This window comes from Oncorhynchus tshawytscha, linkage group LG21 (genome assembly GCF_018296145.1).
Source record: "Oncorhynchus tshawytscha isolate Ot180627B linkage group LG21, Otsh_v2.0, whole genome shotgun sequence".
Taxonomy (NCBI): domain Eukaryota; kingdom Metazoa; phylum Chordata; class Actinopteri; order Salmoniformes; family Salmonidae; genus Oncorhynchus; species Oncorhynchus tshawytscha.
In genome coordinates, this window is record NC_056449.1 from 37,746,080 (window position 1) to 37,767,786 (window position 21,707).

A 21,707-nucleotide genomic window follows, 5' to 3' on the forward strand; every position below is an offset into this window, starting at 1 on the left:
CAGACAGTAGACAGCAGACAGTAGACAGCAGACAGTAGACAGCAGACAGTAGACAGTAGACAGACAGACAGCAGACAGTAGACAGCAGACAGCAGACAGCAGACAGTAGACAGCAGACAGTAGACAGTAGACAGCAGACAGTAGACAGCAGACAGTAGACAGCAGACAGTAGACAGTAGACAGTAGACAGCAGACAGTAGACAGCAGACAGTAGACAGCAGACAGCAGACAGCAGACAGTAGACAGCAGTGTGTTAATCGCCATGTAAAATATAAAAACAGGTTTCTACCTGGATGAATTCATGGAGAGAACAGTCGTGAGTCTCCTTGAACTCTTTGCGAATGTTGAAAAGGTCGACTTCGCTGCGTGAGACCATGATGCGGATGAGAGCCCTGTCGTCTGTGCCCATACCCTGCAGAGAGGAAAGAGCCACATGGTTATCCATATAGCTGGATCCCTGGTATTCACTGTTGATGTATCAACATCTATACTCTGGGGTCCACACAAACACAACACAAAACACAACACACAATACAAAACACAATACAAAACAAACAACACAAAACACAGTACAAACACAAAACACAATATAATACAAAACACAGTACAAACACAAAACACAATACAAAACAAACACAATACAAAACACAACACAAAACACAACAAACAATACAAAACACAATACAAAACAAACCACAATAACAAACACAATAACAAACACGATACAAAACGCAATACAACCAAAACACAACACAAAATACAAACACAAAACAAAACAATCACAACACAAAACACAATACAAACCACAATAACAAACACAATAGCAAACACAATAACAAACACAATACAAAACACATAGTACATAGCCTACCAGGTAGACATAAACAACATGAACTGCTCAGAAAATCCATCCCCTGCTAGTACTAACAGCAAGCCTAGTAAAAACGGCATTTAGCTAGCTATCCACAGGCCAGTAAAATATAGCTGGACTGCAATGGGAGCCATTTTGTAAAAGAAGACAAAATAGCTATGTACTACCTACCTTCATGGCTTTGTACAGGCGCTCAGCAAAGTAATTAGACTGGTTCTTTACACTCCGAACTGCAGAGAGAAAGAGAGATATGATAGGTCAACAAAAACCTAATATTACAATAGCCAAACCTGTAAGATGTCATTTGTCAACAGCCTCAAAAAAAAAAAAAATGTCACCTTTATTTAAACTAGGCAAGTCAGTTAAGAACAAATTCTTATTTACAATGACGGCCTAGGAACAGTGGGTTAACTGCCTGTTCAGGGGCAGAACGACAGATTTGTCCCTTGTCAGCTCGGGGATTTGAACTTGCAACCTTCCGGTTACTAGTCCAACACTCTAACCACTAGGCTACCCTGCCGCCCCAATGACCTACACTCCACTCTGGAGTCAAGGGCATAAATAGGTCAGTAAGCAGTCCATGCAGAACAATCCTTACCTATGCCATACATGGCCTGTTTCACGTCTCCAGACATCTCCTTCTTGATGATCTGTTCAATGTCCTTATTGCTGCATCGAACAAACTCTTGGAACACTGAAAAACAGAAATGACATGTCAATCGTCAATCATAAAAGCCAGATATCGAGGCTTATATAGCCAATAATATGTCTATCTAATACCGCATTAGTGCTAACACAGTGTTTCTCTGGTACCTCTCTGAGATGTGGTCAGAAGTGATTAAACAGTGTTTCTCTGGTACCTCTCCTGAGATGTGGGAAGCTCCTGGTACAGAGGATACTCATGAACTTAATCTCCATGTCGTCAGAGTCTTCGTTACAGGCATCGGCCAGTTCCTGAAAAGAGCATCAACACTATTCCACAATAAATCCCGTTGAAAATCTAACGAGCGAGAGTCATGTTGCATGATGTACTCACCTGGGCGTCCACCAATGCTCTGTCACAGTCGGCTGGACCCTGCTCTCTCGCCCCCTGGGGGGGAAGAGCACGATGGGTATTGTTATGTAGAATAGACTTCACTCACTCCTATAGAATTATACGGACGGCCCATATTATGTCCCTTTGTTTTGTAGATGTACAGTATGAGGGAATAGACGTTACCTGCACCAGCGATGTGAGGATCTGACTGAAGCGCCCTGAGGTGTCTGACTGGATAGCGTCCTCCATGCTCTTCTTATAGCCTGCAAGACATCAGACCAAGGTTAATACAAGGCTATTATTCATGCATCATAGGTGTTTATAGCTACAGTAAAGATTAGTGCTTCAGTGTGTTATGGTTTAGTAATAGCTACCAGAACAACTGGCTCCCCCTAAAGGCAACAATAGGTACCACAGTTGAAAGAACAAATAAAATAAAAATTGTATTTGATGCGTACACATATTTTGTAGATATTTTGTAGCTCCAACAGTACAGTAATATATAATGCTTGTGTTTCTAGCTCCAACAGTACAGTAATATATAATGTCTCTAGCTCCATCAGTACAGTAATATCTAATGTCTCTAGCTCCATCAGTACAGTAATATATAATGCTTGTGTTTCTAGCTCCAACAGTACAGTAATATATAATGCTTATATAATGATTGTGTTTCTAGCTCCAACAGTACAGTAATATATAATGTGTTTCTAGCTCCAACAGTACAGTAATATATAATGCTTGTGTTTCTAGCTCCAACAGTACAGTAATATATAATGCTTGTGTTTCTAGCTCCAACAGTACAGTAATATATAATGTCTCTAGCTCCATCAGTACAGTAATATCTAATGTCTCTAGCTCCATCAGTACAGTAATATATAATGCTTGTGTTTCTAGCTCCAACAGTATAGTAATACCTAGCAACACAAAACAATACACACAATACCCCCAGAACTAAAATAAAGAAATATCAGAACGAGCAATATCAGCGTCTGCAATATCAATAAATACTGTACATATATACGGGTGTGAAATAGACAGTATGATCAGTAGTTATATAGGATGGTGTGTACAGACAGTAGTTATATAGGATGGTGTGTACAGACAGTAGTTATATAGGATGGTGTGTATAGACAGTAGTTATACAGGATGGTGTGTATAGACAGTAGTTATATAGGATGGTGTGTATAGACAGTAGTTATATAGGATGGTGTGTATAGACAGTAGTTATATAGGATGGTGTGTATAGACAGTAGTTATATAGGATGGTGTGTATAGACAGTAGTTATATAGGATGGTGTGTATAGACAGTAGTTATATAGGATGGTGTGTATAGACAGTATAGACAGTAGTTATATAGGATGGTGTGTATAGACAGTATAGACAGTAGTTATATAGGATGGTGTGTATAGACAGTATAGACAGTAGTTATATAGGATGGTGTGTATAGACAGTAGAGACAGTAGTTATATAGGATGGTGTGTATAGACTGTATAGACAGTAGTTTTATAGGATGGTGTGTATAGACAGTATAGACAGTAGTTATATAGGATGGTGTGTATAGACAGTAGTTATATAGGATAGTGTGTATAGACAGTAGTTATATAGGATGGTGTGTATAGACAGTAGTTATATATAGGATGGTGTGTATAGACAGTATAGACAGTAGTTTTATAGGATGGTGTGTATAGACAGTATAGACAGTATTTATATAGGATGGTGTGTATAGACAGTAGTTATATAGGATGGTGTGTATAGGATGGTATGTAGTTATATAGGATGGTGTGTATAGACAGTAGTTATATAGGATGGTGTGTATAGACAGTAGTTATATAGGATGGTGTGTATAGACAGTAGTTATATAGGATAGTGTGTATAGACAGTAGTTATATAGGATGGTGTGTATAGACAGTAGTTATATAGGATGGTGTGTATAGACAGTAGTTATATAGGATGGTGTCTATAGACAGTAGTTATATAGGATGGTGTGTATAGACAGTAGTTATATAGGATGGTGTGTATAGACAGTAGTTATATATAGGATGGTGTGTATAGACAGTATAGACAGTAGTTATATACAGGATGGTGTGTATAGACAGTAGTTATATAGGATGGTGTGTATAGACATTAGTTATATAGGATAGTGTGTATAGACAGTAGTTATATAGGATGGTGTGTATAGACAGTAGTTATATAGGATGGTGTGTATAGACAGTACAGACAGTAGTTATATCAGATGGTTTTATATAGCCATTATTTATACAGGATGGTGTGTATAGACAGTATAGACAGTAGTATTATAGGATGGTGTGTATAGACAGTAGTTATATAGGATGGTGTGTATAGACAGTATAGACAGTAGTTATATAGGATGGTGTGTATAGACAGTAGTTATATAGGATGGTGTGTATAGACAGTATAGACAGTAGTTATATAGGATGGTTTGTATAGACAGTAGTTATATAGGATAGTGTGTATAGACAGTAGTTATATAGGATGGTGTGTATAGACAGTAGTTATATATAGGATGGTGTGTATAGACAGTATAGACAGTAGTTTTATAGGATGGTGTGTATAGACAGTAGTTATATATAGGATGGTGTGTATAGACAGTATAGACAGTAGTTATATAGGATGGTGTGTATAGACAGTAGTTATATAGGATGGTGTGTATAGACAGTAGTTATATAGGATGGGGTGTATAGACAGTAGTTATATAGGATGGTGTGTATAGACAGTATAGACAGTAGTTATATCAGATGGTTTTATATAGCCATTATTTATACAGGATGGTGTGTATAGACAGTATAGACAGTAGTTATATACAGGATGGTGTGTATAGACAGTAGTATTATAGGATGGTGTGTATAGACAGTAGTTATATAGGATGGTGTGTATAGACAGTATAGACAGTAGTTATATAGGATGGTGTGTATAGACAGTAGTTATATAGGATGGTGTGTATAGACAGTATAGACAGTAGTTATATAGGATGGGGTGTATAGACAGTAGTTATATAGGATGGTGTGTATAGACAGTAGTTATATAGGATAGTGTGTATAGACAGTAGTTATATAGGATGGTGTGTATAGACAGTAGTTATATAGGATAGTGTGTATAGACAGTAGTTATATAGGATGGTGTGTATAGACAGTAGTTATATAGGATGGTGTGTATAGACAGTAGTTATATAGGATGGTGTGTATAGACAGTAGTTATATAGGATGGTGTGTATAGACAGTAGTTATATAGGATGGTGTGTATAGACAGTAGTTATATAGGATAGTGTGTATAGACAGTAGTTATATAGGATGGTGTGTATAGACAGTAGTTATATAGGATGGTGTGTATAGACAGTAGTTATATAGGATGGTGTGTATAGACAGTAGTTATATAGGATGGTGTGTATAGACAGTAGTTATATAGGATGGTGTGTATAGACAGTAGTTATATAGGATGGTGTGTATAGACAGTAGTTATATAGGATGGTGTGTATAGACAGTAGTTATATAGGATGGTGTGTATAGACAGTAGTTATATAGGATAGTGTGTATAGACAGTAGTTATATAGGATGGTGTGTATAGACAGTAGTTATATAGGATAGTGTGTACTTGGTGGAGGTTGGCTAGTGGCGACTATTTAACAGTGATGGCCTGTGTGGCAACAACCACAGCTTAAAACACAGACTAGAGGGCTATTACTATGATGATGGAGTACGCTATAGGCCTCACCAGCCCGGTAGGCAGCATTCATTGCCTGGATCTCCCCGTTGCTCCTGGTTACCAGGATCTCAATCAGAGCATGTTCGTCTGTCCCCGCCCCCTGGCAAAATATGGAAATAATTAGCGTGACTCCCGGGAATAGGAATGAGATGTTGTCATTCTGGTTTGTTTGAGCAACCAAACACCGCATGTATTCTAATTGCCGGGATTTACATTTTTATCTTTGGATTTAGTCACCATGGAAACCCCTACCTTGGTCAACACTGTGTCTGCCAGTCTGACTCAATAATATATGTCTCTCTCTCTCTCTCTCTCTCTCTCTCTCTCTCTCTCTCTCTCTCTCTCTCTCTCTCTCTCTCTCTCTCTCTCTCTCTCTCTCTCTCTCTCTCTCTCTCTCTCTCTCTCTCTCTCTCTCTCTCTCTCTCTCTCTCTCTCTCTCTCTCTCTCTCTCTCTCTCTCTCTCTCTCTCTCTCTCTCTCTCTCTCTCTCTCTCTCTCTCTCTCTCTCTCTCTCTCTCTCTCTCTCTCTCTCTCTCTCTCTCTCTCTCTCTCTCTCTCTCTCTCTCCTCTCTCTCTCTCTCTCTCTCTCTCTCTCTCTCTCTCTCTCTCTCTCTCTCTCTCTCTCTCTCTAATAAACAATACAAATGAACAGTAAACATTACACTCACAGAAGTTCCAAAATAATAAAGACATTTCAAATGCCATATTATGTCTCTCTCAGTGTCTCTATACATTTCTATATATTCCTCATTCCCATCTCCTCCTACCTCCATCGCTTTCCTCATCATCTTGGCGTCAAACTCAGCAGGCGTCAGCATCAGGCCGATAATCAGCCTCTCCAGGTTCTTAGAGAGCTCAGACTTCAGATCCTTCATCAGGTCCTATAGTAGAGGTCGTAGTTAGCACCCAGAACAGATGACCATCTTATCCTGTGTACATCTGTGGCCCATGTGTGAAACTGCAGGCACAAAATGGCCGCTGTGCATCGCCCACTCGCTGGAATGACGTCATCACATTACATTCTAGCACACAGATTGAGTTTTGGATGTGGTGGGTTTCACAGTACAAGGTAAAGCGCTACTATGTGAGTGTTGGGGGTGTCTGTCTTACCCTGCCGAGGATGGACTTAAAGGCCTGTCTGATCTCCTGTCTCTGCTCGTTGCTCCTGTTAGCCACAATGTTAATGATGACGTCTTCATCTGTGCCTGAAGACATGACAGAAACAATGGTTATAAATACCTGTTTTATCAAACACTTCCACACAATATGTTTAATACAATACCATATGATGTATGAACCAGTTACAACAACGTCATTAACATGGTTAGAGTGACGGTGATGTGTTTTCCATGGGAGGCAATGTACCAAAGCCTTTCATGGCTTTCCTCAGGTTCTGAGCATCATCAGCCGGGTCGAAATCACTGGCAGGACGGATGGTTGGTCTGAGCTGAAGAAGAGAGGATGAGAGGGGGCAAGGGTCAAATCAGATATAGTACACACACACAGAGACACACACAGACAGACAGACAGGATAGGTCAGGACAGACTTCAAAGGGTCAGAGCAGCAAACATGCACAGACACACACAGCGAGACACACAGCGAGACAGACAGCGAGACAGACAGCGAGACAGACAGCCAGACAGACGGACAGGACAGGACAGACTTCAAAGGGTCAGAGCAGCAAACATGCACAGACACACACAGCGAGACAGACAGCGAGACAGACAGCGAGACAGACAGCCAGACAGACGGACAGGACAGGACAGACTTCAAAGGGTCAGAGCAGCAAACATGCACAGATGTGCAGTTCAGGAACAATCTTAGACTGAGTGTTGTCACGGAAACCAAATATCAATGAATCTTCTATCACTATTGTTTAGTTTATGATCAGAAGTCCTGGAGGGAGAGAGGCCTGGAAAACAACTGAATCAAAGTATGTGTGTGTGTGTGTGTGTGTGTGTGTGTGTGTGTGTGTGTGTGTGTGTGTGTCTGTGTATGTGTGTATGTTTGTGTGTGTGTGTGTGTGTGTGTGTGTGTGTCTGGATGTCCATGTCTGCACAGGACCATTGTAACAGGAACGGTCTGTATTTCAACAGTGTAATTAGTGAAATGTTGTTAGGAGGGGGTTGAGGGGCCACAGCAAGGGAAGAGACGGTAGAGTTATCACCGCGGGTTGAGGGGCCACAGCAAGCGAAAAGAGACGGTAGAGTTATCACCGCGGGTTGAGGGGCCACAGCAAGGGAAGAGACGGTAGAGTTATCACCGCGGGTTGAGGGGCCACAACAAGGGAAGAGACGGTAGAGTTATCACCGCGGGTCGAGGGGCCACAACAAGGGAAGAGACGGTAGAGTTATCACCGCGGGTTGAGGGGCCACAGCAAGGGAAGAGACGGTAGAGTTATCACCGCGGGTTGAGGGGCCACAGCAAGGGAAGAGACAGTAGAGTTATCACCGCGGGTTGAGGGGCCACAGCAAGGGAAGAGACGGTAGAGTTATCCCGCGGGTTGAGGGGCAACAGCAAGGGAAGAGACGGTAGAGTTATCACCGCGGGTTGAGGGGCCACAGCAAGCGAAGGGACGGTAGAGTTATCACCGCGGGTTGAGGGGCCACAACAAGGGAAGAGACGGTAGAGTTATCACCGCGGGTTGAGGGGCCACAACAAGGGAAGAGACGGTAGAGTTATCACCGCGGGTCGAGGGGCCACAACAAGGGAAGAGACGGTAGAGTTATCACCGCGGGTTGAGGGGCCACAGCAAGCGAAGAGACGGTAGAGTTATCCCTGCGGGTTGAGGGGCCACAGCAAGCGAAGGGACGGTAGAGTTATCACCACGGGTTGAGGGGCCACAACAAGGGAAGAGATCCTTGTAAAGATAATGAGATGCATGCCAGAGCCAGAACAAACATGCAATCTATACTAAAGCAACTCTGAAAAGTAGTGTGCTGTTTTCGAGGGCCAAAATGAGCGAAAAATATGTGTCCCAAATGGAACCATATAAAGTGCACTAGTTTTGATCAGAGCCCAATTAGTGCACTACATAGGGCCATTTAGAACACAGATTGATTGAATGGGGGAATAGGGTGCCATTTGGGATGTGTGAGTAGACGGCAGAGGGCAGAGGGCCGAACCTGAACTTTGGTCGTGGCACTTGTTTCCCACATCTTGTAGGCCAGCTGAGCAGCCTCTGGGAAGAACTCTCCTGCTAGGCTGCAATGACCAATTACATACCAATGAGTCAAGGAGTATAGAGCACAGTGAATCACAAAAAAACAGACAGCGGTTTATAAGCTCATCTGGGCTGGGCATCCTAAAGATAAAAGACACTATAATAATACAATGTATCTAGTTGAATCTAACCATGAGTCTACATAACACCACCAACAACAAAACCACAGAGCTAACCCTGACTAGGGCTGTTGCGGTGACTGTATTACCGAGTCATGAAGGCAGTCAAATTCCACGTGACCATAATTAGGTTTCTCCAAGCTCTGATGCTGCTGATGGTCATAAGTAGGCTACCAAACTTGCTAACTGCCTCGTACTCAGCCCTCTATTGTCCCACTAATCACTTTGACATCAATGCAAATGTTATGTAAAATCTAATCAAACACTTCATAAGAGCCCGTGAGCTCATGTTGCGCAACATTTCTATAGGCTCTGCAATTGCGTGAGAAAACAGAGTGATGGCCTCTATTAAAAAGAGGAGGATCCCAACAGCTTTCTATAGGCTAGGCCTGCTATATTTATTTCTCAACTTTCCTAATATAATATTGTATTCTTCATACTATTAAATAATATAAAATAATGCCAGGGAATTGTAAGCAAATCTTGTCTGTTGAATGAACTAGTGTAGCCCACAGCCATTGGGCATAGCCAGATCAGGACCTAACATAAGGACAACTCAGACGACGCTATTCTGTTCTTCTGAAATAGACTACGTTTTCTTCATATCATGTTTCTTTTGACCGGTCTAAAATAAATAATGGATTTATTGTGATGGTATAGGTTATATTACATGGAAATATTAAACTTTTTAAAATGTAGATGTTTCAAATGTCTACATCAGGGGCTTGTAAGCTTGTGTGGAAGCCAGGAGATGCTAAATGTGTTTATGTTAATTAACAGGTCAATTACTGTGAGACCGACAGTTATTTGCTTGACAATCACCGGCTGCCGAAATTTCATGACCGCCACATCCCTAACCCCTCCCAACAACAAAACCAAAGCTATCCCTGACTCCCCAACATATCTAAAGAAAACCCACTCTGGTAATTTCCTAGATAAAATATGTTATTCTGAGAACTGACACATTCAACATGACATCATGTTCCTTTCCTTTGTTTACTCTACTAATAATAGTTCACTAAAGTAGCCAGGTCGTCATTCAGGTCGTCATTCAGGTCGTCATTCAGGTCGTCATTCAGGTCGTCATTCAGGTCGTCATTCAGGTCGTCATTCAGGTCGTCATTCCATCAAATTACTGCCGTTTGCTCCTCTTTGATATTTTAGGTAGAAATTGTGCACCATTGCATTTTTAAAAGCCTGCTATATTAAATGAAGTGCCCTTTAATATAGACCACATGGAGAATTGAATAAATAAATAAAAAATTATATGAATAAAGGCTTTCTAGAGTAACAAATTCAGCATTTTGACACAAGGGAATTTAGGGCTGATGAAATCATCATTTGTTACGGTCAGCTATGTTACAGTCAGCCCTGTTACTATATTTGGCACTTTAATAGTCATTTATTTATTTTTACCTCTTGAGATGGGAAAACATGTTTTTTTAATTAACTTGTACGTGTGCTCTTTATGAAATAATGTCAAATAAATATGTGAAATCAAAAGTTTATTTTTTAACCAAATCAAATTTGAATTGTTGGATGACCCAGCTGTAGCCCTAGCCTACACTAGTCTGGTCACAGATCTGTTTGTACTCTTGCCATCTTCATGCCAACATGATGTTGGCATGACAATGAGTGACATGCACTCTTCAGGCTTGCCCTTTGAGAGTTATATATTTACAGCATTTCTCTTCTGACTCATTCCTGAACTATGACAACATTTAATTCTAAATTCACTCACTTTTCAGGGAAGCTTTGGGTTTCAGCTCCTTGGCTTAATGTTTCCCCAGAAAAGGCATTATTAAATCTGCCAACTGTGAATAAATTGAGATGGTGCAATGTCGCCCCCAAGTGGCGTACATGAACTACTGCAAAACACAGTAAGGATGAGCTCTATCAATCAGCAATAACTAACTTACTCATCATCTCCTCCACACAGGGCGAGCAGAGTCCTCTTGTAATCTCCTGATGTGTCTTCCTGTTGGGTAGAAGACCAGACAGAACATTAAGATACCATGTTAAAAGATATACAGAGATATGTACGGATAAACAGAAAGCTACTGTTCTTTCCAACATACAGATACACAGATAGCTAGTTAGATAGACAGATAGCTAGTTAGATAGAGAGATAGCTAGTTAGATAGGCAGGGAGATATACAGATAGACAGATAGCTAGTTAGATAGACAGGGAGATATACAGATAGACAGATAGCTAGTTAGATAGACAGGGAGATATACAGATAGACAGATAGCTAGTTAGATAGACAGATAGCTAGTTAGATAGACAGATAGACAGATAGACAGATGGCTAGTTAGATAGACAGGGAGATATACAGATAGACAGATAGACAGATAGACAGGGAGATATACAGATAGACAGATAGCTAGTTAGATAGACAGGGAGATATACAGATAGACAGATAGCTAGTTAGATAGACAGGGAGATATACAGATAGACAGATAGACAGATGGCTAGTTAGATAGACAGGGAGATATACAGATAGACAGATAGCTAGTTAGATAGACAGGGAGATATACAGATAGACAGATAGCTAGTTAGATAGACAGATAGCTAGTTAGATAGACAGATAGCTAGTTAGATAGACAGATAGCTAGTTAGATAGACAGATAGCTAGTTAGATAGACAGATAGCTAGTTAGATAGACAGATAGCTAGTTAGATAGACAGGGAGATATACAGATAGACAGATAGACAGATAGCTAGTTAGATAGACAGGGAGATATACAGATAGACAGATAGCTAGTTAGATAGACAGATAGTTAGTTAGATAGACAGGGAGATATACAGATAGACAGATAGCTAGTTAGATAGACAGATAGACAGGGAGATATACAGATAGACAGATAGACAGGGAGATATACAGATAGACAGATAGCTAGTTAGATAGACAGGGAGATATACAGATAGACAGATAGACAGGGAGATATACAGATAGACAGATAGCTAGTTAGATAGACAGATAGACAGGGAGATATACAGATAGACAGATAGCTAGTTAGATAGACAGGGAGATATACAGATAGACAGATAGCTAGTTAGATAGACAGATAGATAGGGAGATATACAGATAGACAGATAGCTAGTTAGATAGACAGATAGACAGGGAGATATACAGATAGACAGATAGACAGGGAGATAGACAGATAGACAGATAGCTAGTTAGATAGACAGGGAGATATACAGATAGACAGATAGCTAGTTAGATAGACAGATAGATAGTTAGATAGACAGATAGACAGGGAGACAGATAGATAGACAGGGAGATAGACAGGGAGATATACAGATAGACAGGGAGATAGACAGATAGACAGGGAGATATACAGATAGACAGATAGACAGGGAGATATACAGATAGACAGATAGCTAGTTAGATAGACAGATAGATAGTTAGATAGACAGATAGACAGGGAGACAGATAGATAGACAGATAGCTAGTTAGATAGACAGATAGACAGGGAGATAGACAGATAGACAGGGAGATAGACAGATAGACAGATAGACAGGGAGACAGATAGATAGACAGATAGCTAGTTAGATAGACAGATAGACAGGGAGATAGACAGATAGACAGGGAGACAGATAGATAGACAGATAGCTAGTTAGATAGACAGATAGACAGATAGACAGATAGCTAGTTAGATAGACAGATAGACAGATAGACAGATAGCTAGTTAGATAGACAGATAGTTAGAAAGATGGATAGACAGGGAGATATACAGATATACAGATAGATAAGTAGATAGACAGATAGCTAGAGAGACAGATAGCTAGTTAGATAGACGGATAGCTAGTTAGAACGACAGGGAGATAGACAGATAGCTAGTTAGATACACAGGGAGATATACAGATAGACAGATAGCTAGTTAGATACACAGGGAGGTAGACAGTAAGTATAGAGTCATAAAGTCACTCTTATTTCAGTCACTAGACAAGGTAACTAAGAACTAAGACAGAACTTCAAAGAAGAGGCATTGTAACATCTATAGGATGAAAGCATCTATGGGTTTAAGATAAGTTAAGTTGTATCACCTTGATCATGTTGTACAGGGACTTCTCATAGCTCATACGGAAGCACTCCCGAATATCCAGCATGTCTATCTCAGAACGACAGATCATGATCCTGATCAGAGTGTTGTCTTGCGTACCAAGACCCTGGATAGAGATAGAGAGAGGGGGAGATTGAGAGGGGAGAGAGAGAGGGAGGTGAGAGATAAAGAAAGAAATAGAGAGAAATAGAGACAGAGAGAGAGAGAGGGAGAAATGGAGGGGGGAGAGAGATAAAGAAAGAAATAGAGAGAAATAGAGACAGAGACAGAGGGAATGTTGAGGTTGGTCAGAGTGAGGTTAGTATGACTGAGGTTGGTATGACTGAGGTTGGTATGAGTGAGGTTGGTCAGAGTGAGGTTGGTCAGAGTGAGGTTGGTCAGAGTGAGGTTGGTCAGAGTGAGGTTGGTCAGAGTGAGGTTGGTCAGAGTGAGGTTGGTCAGAGTGAGGTTGGTCAGAGTGAGGTTGGTCAGAGTGAGGTTAGTATGACTGAGGTTAGTATGACTGAGGTTAGTATGACTGAGGTTAGTATGACTGAGGTTAGTATGACTGAGGTTGGTATGACTGAGGTTGGTATGACTGAGGTTAGTATGACTGAGGTTAGTATGACTGAGGTTGGTCAGAGTGAGGTTGGTATGAGTGATGTTAGTATGACTGAGGTTGGTCAGAGTGAGGTTAGTATGACTGAGGTTGGTATGAGTGCAGCTGAGCCTGAAAGAAGGATAAAACCGTTGAGGTTCACCTTCATAGACTTGTAGAGGCGCTTGGCGAAGTACATAGGTACACTCCTGATGCACTGAACTGTAGGAGACAGTGAGCACAAGACAGACATAAGAAATAAGAGTTCATGGGATGACTTGACTAGGTATGATCTTTTAGCCTGATTAAACCACACTGAACGACGGTGAGGGAACTCAACGGTGTTCAATTTGATTTCAATTTGGCTCCGTCTGATTTTAAACCAGGGGGAAGGAACACTGGTGTGTTATCAGAAAGAGTCCAACACGTACCGACAGCCAACATGAGTCTCTCAAAGTCCCCAGACAGCTCACTCTTGATACTGTCCTCTATGGGCTTCTCTGCTATCTCCTGGTACTTATCAAACACTGCAGGAGGAAGACAGAGAATGGAGTCATTCCCAGGCATGGTATCCTAGTCAGTGAACTACTGAGACCAGACCACAGACACATAACTCAGCAGCCTGATACAACCAGGATCCCTGTGTGTTGTGGGTGTGACAAGAAATTACCGATTCACACTAGTAAATGTCACACTGACGTCATAATGTATGCGTTCCAAATGGAACCCTATTCGTTACATAGTGCACTACTTTTAACATCTATGGGTTATAGACAGAGTACTATGTAGGGAGTAGGGTGCCATTTGGGATGTAACCAGTGTTCTGGTCAGGCTGAGGTTATGATACTGTTGTCGCTCTCGGCCTCATGTTTATGTACCCCGGTGTTATACTCACCCATCTGCAGGTGGTTGACACTGCGGTTTCCCAGCAACATAATGAAAATGGACTCCTCTGTGCCCCACTGCTCCTCCCCGGCTGCAAACAGCGCCTGAAAGCGTTGAAAAGTGTTGAAAAGGGATAGTTACAGACCGGTAGAAAGGAGTTGATCAGGTTAGGAAGGGAAAGGGAAGAAACAGTGGGCTTGTAATGTGGTGAACGTGTTCTGTACTACTGCCTCAAACACTCACCTGAGCATCCTCCTCCACTAGGTCTGCATGCACTACTCCTGGTTCATCTCTGGTTCCCTGGAAACGCACACACACACACACACACACACACACACACACACACACACACACACACACACAGTCTGACTAAACAGCTACACAAATGCTTTGGTTAAGACAACAACAAGTTAGTTAATAGATTGGTTATATCTACTTACAAAAACAAAAAACTCAACCTAGAAAAACAAACTATTGACAGCCTTTCAAATAATAAAATCATATTAGATCCACTATGGCTACTGGCATAGCATTAACTAACCTGGAGTAAAACAACCAGCATCTTCTTAAAGTGCCCTGAGGTGTCTCCTGTAACATCCTCCTCGATGTCTGAGCCATAAGCTGAAGACAGCAACAACACAGGCAGTTAATAATACAACCAGGATTTCACTGGAATATGCTGTGTTTGTTATACGTCATACAGTAGCTGTACAGATGTCTAATCTTAATTTGACTCGTTTCTCAAAGCAGGAAAATAATAAGGAAGCAACAGGAAATGTGAATTCAAGTGGAAATTACAAACGTCACACTACAAGATGCTGAACTTTTGAGCAGTTTTCTTCAGTGGTTAGCTTCAAGGTAGACAATTCTGGACTGATGTACAGTGGGCTTCTCTGGCGCTTTCGCGGCTGTCGTGTCTTCACCCAGGTGGGTGCTACACATCAGTAGTGGGCGAATTCTACCCATGGGAGTTTGACTTCAGAGACTACTACTGTAGAGCTCTGGGCCAGGGTGCCCTGATGGACAGCTCTGGACCAGTCTGACACCCCTGGATGTGAGCCCCCCCTCTGTTTCATCTCTGAACTGCCTCTACTATAGCCTTCCTCCTGGTGCCGACTGCCTAAGCCATTAATCAACTACCTTGCCTGCCATGATCGGCCATTGACTATTTGTTTGGTTTTTTCAAAATTGCATGTTTGTTGTTGTTGTTGAGATTGTAATGGAAAGCGCTATAAAATATGTATTATTATTATTATTATTATATGTCATACTGTACGTCATAATGAGTGACTTTTTGCACTCATTATGATCATGTTCTGACGCTCAAGATCAAGATCGATTGTTTGATGGACATTCAGCTTCTAACGAGATGAAGGAAATGCAGGTGAAGTCGGTAGTTTACGTACACTTTAGCCAAATACATTTAAACTCACTTTTCCACAATTCCTAACATTTAATCCTAGTAAAAATTCCCTGTTTTAGGTCATTTATGATCACCACTTTATTTTACGAATGTGAAATGTCAGAATAATAGTAGAGAGAATGATTTACTTCAGCTTTTATTTATTTCATCATATTCCCAGTGGGTCAGAAGTTTACATACACTCATTTAGTATTTGGTAGCATTGCCTTTAAATGGTTTAACTTGGGTCAAAGGTTTCGGGTAGCCTTCCCACAATAAGTTGGGTGAATTCTGGCCCATTCCTCCTGACAGAGCTGGTGTAACTGAGTCTGCTTGGGGTCATTGTTCATTTGGAAGAACTATTTGTGAACTAGCTTTAACTTCCTGACTGATGTCTTGAGATGTTGCTTCAATATATCAACATAATTTTCCACCCTCATGATACCATCTATTTTGTGAAGTGCACCAGTCTCTCCTCTAGCAAAGCACCCCTAACGGTTGGGATGGTGTTCTTCGGCTTGCAAGCATCCCCCTTGCTGAGCTGCCTTTCAGGTTATGTCGATATAGGACTCGTTTTACTGTGGATATAGATACTTTTATATCTGTTTCCTCCAGCATCTTCACAAGGTCCTTTGCTGTTGTTCTGGGATTGATTTGCACTTTTCGCACTAAAGTATGTTCATCTCTAGGAGACAGAACGCATCTCCTTCCTGAGCGGTATGACGGCTGCATTGTCCCATGGTGTTTATACTTGGGTACTATTGTTTGTACAGATGAACGTGGTCCCTTCAGGCATTTGGAAAGGATAAACCAGACTTGTGGAGGTCTACCATTTTTTTTCTGAGGTCTTGGCTGTTTTTCTTTTGATTTTCCCATTATGTCAAGCAAAGAGGCACTGAGTTTGAAGATAGTCTTTCAAATACATCCACAGGTACACCTCCGATTGACTCAAATGATGTCAATTAGCCTATCAGAAGCTTCTAAAGCCATGACATCATTTTCTGGAATTTTCAATGCTGTCTAAAGGCACAGTCAACTTATTGTATGTAAACTTCTGACCCACTGGAATTGTGATACAGTGAATTATAAGTGAAATAATCTGTCTGTAAACAATTGTTGGAAAAATGACTTGTGTCATGCACAAAGTAGATGTCCTAAACGACTTGCCAAAACTATAGTTTGTTAACAAGAAATTAGTTTAGTGGTTGAAAAACGAGGTTTAATGAATCCAACTTAAGTGTATGTAAACTTCCAACATCAACTGTATATCTTACCATCTAATGGGAGGGAGGAAATATATCTTACCATCTAATGGGAGGTAGGAAATATATCTTACCATCTATTCTAATGGGAGGAAGAAATATATCTTACCATCTATTCTAATGGGAGGAAGAAATATATCTTCCTATCTAATGGGAGGGAGGAAATATATCTTACCATCTATTCTAATGGGAGGGAGGAAATATATCTTACCATCTAATGGGAGGAAGAAATATATCTTACCATCTAATGGGAGGGAGGAAATATATCTTACCATCTATTCTAATGGGAGGGAGGAAATATATCTTACCATCTATTCTAATGGGAGGGAGGAAATATATCTTACCATCTATTCTAATGGGAGGGAGGAAATATATCTTACCATCTAATGGGAGGAATAAGTATATCTTACCATCTAATGGGAGGAATAAGTATATCTTACCATCTAATGGGAGGAAATATATCTTACCATCTAATGGGAGGAATAAGTATATCTTACCATCCTTGTATGCCTCCACCAGGTTGTGTATCTGTTGGTTGTTCCTGGAGGCCAAGACTTCAATCAGGCACTTCTCATCTGTTCCTGCCCCCTTAGAAATAAAGCATTACATTAAATAAAGAATGGCAAAAGTTACTAACTAGGCTGTGTAACAGTTATTTAGTATGTGGTGTCTGATGTGGGTATTCTCAATTCTTATCGATTTCCTATTTCTTTTACTTCCTAAATATAATCATTTGATGGCATCACGGGTCTCTACTACAGAATCTCACTTTGATGGCATCATGGGTCTCTACTACAGAATCTCACTTTGATGGCATCACGGGTCTCTACTACAGAATCTCACTTTGATGGCATCACGGGTCTCTACTACAGAATCTCACTTTGATGGCATCATGGGTCTCTACTACAGAATCTCACTTTGATGGCATCACGGGTCTCTACTACAGAATCTAACTTTGATGGCATCACGGGTCTCTACTACAGAATCTCACTTTGATGGCATCACGGGTCTCTACTACAGAATCTCACTTTGATGGCATCATGGGTCTCTACTACAGAATCTCACTTTGATGGCATCACGGGTCTCTACTACAGAATCTCACTTTGATGGCATCACGGGTCTCTACTACAGAATCTCACTTTGATGGCATCATGGGTCTCTACTACAGAATCTCACTTTGATGGCATCACGGGTCTCTACTACAGAATCTCACTTTGATGGCATCACGGGTCTCTACTCTCACAGGCAATCTCTACTACAGAATCTCACTTTGATGGCATCACGGGTCTCTACTACAGAATCTCACTTTGATGGCATCACGGGTCTCTACTACAGAATCTCACTTTGATGGCATCACGGGTCTCTACTACAGAATCTCACTTTGATGGCATCACGGGTCTCTACTACAGAATCTCACTTTGATGGCATCACGGGTCTCTACTACAGAATCTCACTTTGATGGCATCACGGGTCTCTACTACAGAATCTCACTTTGATGGCATCACGGGTCTCTACTACAGAATCTCACTTTGATGGCATCACGGGTCTCTACTACAGAATCTCACTTTGATGGCATCACGGGTCTCTACTACAGAATCTCACTTTGATGGCATCACGGGTCTCTACTACAGAATCTCACTTTGATGGCATCATGGGTCTCTACTACAGAATCTCACTTTGATGGCATCATGGGTCTCTACTACAGAATCTCACTTTGATGGCATCACGGGTCTCTACTACAGAATCTAACTTTGATGGCATCACGGGTCTCTACTACAGAATCTCACTTTGATGGCATCACGGGTCTCTACTACAGAATCTCACTTTGATGGCATCACGGGTCTCTACTACAGAATCTCACTTTGATGGCATCACGGGTCTCTACTACAGAATCTCACTTTGATGGCATCACGGGTCTCTACTACAGAATCTCACTTTGATGGCATCACGGGTCTCTACTACAGAATCTCACTTTGATGGCATCACGGGTCTCTACTACAGAATCTCACTTTGATGGCATCATGGGTCTCTACTACAGAATCTCACTTTGATGGCATCATGGGTCTCTACTACAGAATCTCACTTTGATGGCATCACGGGTCTCTACTACAGAATCTCACTTTGATGGCATCACGGGTCTCTACTACAGAATCTCACTTTGATGGCATCACGGGTCTCTACTACAGAATCTCACTTTGATGGCATCACGGGTCTCTACTACAGAATCTCACTTTGATGGCATCACGGGTCTCTACTACAGAATCTCACTTTGATGGCATCGCGGGTCTCTACTACAGAATCTCACTTTGATGGCAATGGGTCTCTACTACAGAATCTCACTTTGATGGCATCGCGGGTCTCTACTACAGAATCTCACTTTGATGGCATCACGGGTCTCTACTACAGAATCTCACTTTGATGGCATCACGGGTCTCTACTACAGAATCTCACTTTGATGGCATCACGGGTCTCTACTACAGAATCTCACTTTGATGGCATCACGGGTCTCTACTACAGAATCTCACTTTGATGGCATCATGGATCTCTTTGGCGTCATGGTAGGCCTGGGGTCTCATCAGACTGACGATGAGGCGTTCAAACTTCCCCGTCAGCTCATACTTCAGGTCGTCTATCAGGTTCTGGGGAAGAGAGACATGTCTGTTATGAAGTTATCCTGTCATGAAGTGTGAGACAATGTGCAGAAGGCTCAGTAAACCATATTGAGTGAGTTCAACAAAGGTTCTGTTTGAAGTGAACCTGTTACTTAGTAACAATTTCAGATGATGAACAATTTGAATGAACATTCCAAAATGTTTATAGTTTAAACATTAAACAGCTAATTTTTGTAAGTATAAACTGTGGTGGTTTAAGGGACAATAATCAACCTATAAATGACTTTGCTATTCCTACTAGATGTAATAGAAAGCCTACAGGGTTACATTGTTATTTGTAGTGGCAGTTTAGAACCCGAAACGGACACCGACGTTCACTAAACACTAAATTCTCAGAATATTAGCGAACGTTAGCACAAAACAAATGTTAGCTAACGTTAACACAAAACAAATATTAGCTAACGTTAGCACAAAACAAATATTAGCTAACGTTAGCACAAAACAAATGTTAGCTAACGTTAGTACAAAACAAATATTAGCTAACGTTAGCACAAAACAAATATTAGCTAACGTTAGCACAAAACAAATGTTAGCTAACGTTAGCACAAAACAAATGTTAGCTAACGTTAGCACAAAACAAATGTTAGCTAACGTTAGCACAAAACAAATATTAGCGAACGTTAGCACAAAACAAATATTAGCTAACGTTAGCACAAAACAAATGTTAGCTAACGTTAGTACAAAACAAATATTAGCTAACGTTAGCACAAAACAAATATTAGCGAACGTTAGCACAAAACAAATGTTAGCTAACGTTAGCACAAAACAAATGTTAGCTAACGTTAGCACAAAACAAATGGTGGCTAACGTTAGCACAAAACAAATGTTAGCTAACGTTAGCACAAAACAAATGTTAGCTACCGTCCTGAATTTAACTAAGAATGTATTGTACCTTCTAACAAATGGGCACGCTGAATTGTGTCATTTGTGATAAAGCTTTATTTTACAGCGTGGTTTTAGCTGATACTTACCTGATCCAGTATTGACCGGGTATTAACTACAGATCATAGAGTGGGTCACAGTAACAATGGATACTCAAAGCATTCAACACCAAATTATACATAGTGATGTTTATGTAAACACACAAAAAAAAACACTGACTATAATTTCTATGCAATCCAGGTCCAGCTCTGGAAAGGTACAGAAACGTGATGATAGATGTGATGTTGGATGTTATGATGTGATGTTGGATGTTATGACGTGATGTTGGATGTTATGACGTGATGTTGGATGTTATGATGTGATGTTGGATGTTATGATGTGATGTTGGATGTTATGACGTGATGTTGGATGTTATGATGTGATGTTGGATGTTATGATGTGATGTTGGATGTTATGATGTGATGTTGGATGTTATGATGTGATGTTGTGATGTTATGATGTGATGTTGGATGATAGATGTGATGCTGGATGTTATGATGTGATGTTGGATGTTATGATGTGATGTTGGATGTTATGATGTGATGTTGGATGTTATGATGTGATGTTGGATGTGATGTTGGATGTTATGATGTGATGTTGGATGTTATGATGTGATGTTGGATGTTATGATGTGATGTTGTGATGTTATGATGTGATGTTGGATGATAGATGTGATGCTGGATGTTATGATGTGATGTTGGATGTTTTGATGTGATGTTGGATGATAGATGTGATGTTGGATGTTATGATGTGATGTTGGATGTTATGATGTGATGTTGGATGTGATGTTGGATGTTATGTTGTGATGTTGGATGTTATGATGTGATGTTGGATGTTATGATGTGATGTTAGATGTTTTGATGTGATGTTGGATGATAGATGTGATGTTGGATGTTATGATGTGATGTTGGATGTTATGATGTGATGTTGGATGTGATGTTGGATGTTATGT

General features: G+C 40.8%; 1 protein-coding gene across 2 annotated transcripts in view; it reads right to left on the reverse strand.

The window, feature by feature from the left end:
* LOC112247710 (annexin A6) overlaps positions 1–21,707 on the reverse strand; it is a 37,591-nt gene that overhangs the window by 8,530 nt on the left and 7,354 nt on the right. Inside the window, exons 5-24 of one of the 2 annotated variants that reach the window (XM_042303468.1) lie at positions 19,688–19,801; positions 17,660–17,750; positions 15,040–15,119; positions 14,742–14,798; positions 14,509–14,602; positions 14,045–14,140; positions 13,777–13,835; positions 13,020–13,142; positions 10,889–10,947; positions 8,753–8,831; positions 6,992–7,073; positions 6,737–6,831; positions 6,394–6,507; positions 5,637–5,727; positions 2,091–2,170; positions 1,908–1,961; positions 1,732–1,825; positions 1,470–1,565; positions 1,043–1,101; positions 290–412 (exon numbers count right to left, since the gene is read on the reverse strand). In XM_042303468.1, the coding sequence (XP_042159402.1) occupies positions 290–412; positions 1,043–1,101; positions 1,470–1,565; positions 1,732–1,825; positions 1,908–1,961; positions 2,091–2,170; positions 5,637–5,727; positions 6,394–6,507; positions 6,737–6,831; positions 6,992–7,073; positions 8,753–8,831; positions 10,889–10,947; positions 13,020–13,142; positions 13,777–13,835; positions 14,045–14,140; positions 14,509–14,602; positions 14,742–14,798; positions 15,040–15,119; positions 17,660–17,750; positions 19,688–19,801 (1,740 nt within the window). Of the gene's footprint in view, positions 1–289; positions 413–1,042; positions 1,102–1,469; positions 1,566–1,731; positions 1,826–1,907; positions 1,962–2,090; positions 2,171–5,636; positions 5,728–6,393; positions 6,508–6,736; positions 6,832–6,991; positions 7,074–8,752; positions 8,832–10,888; positions 10,948–13,019; positions 13,143–13,776; positions 13,836–14,044; positions 14,141–14,508; positions 14,603–14,741; positions 14,799–15,039; positions 15,120–17,659; positions 17,751–18,116; positions 18,121–19,687; positions 19,802–21,707 lie in introns of those variants that run through there. The other variant, XM_042303469.1, reaches the window with a different exon arrangement.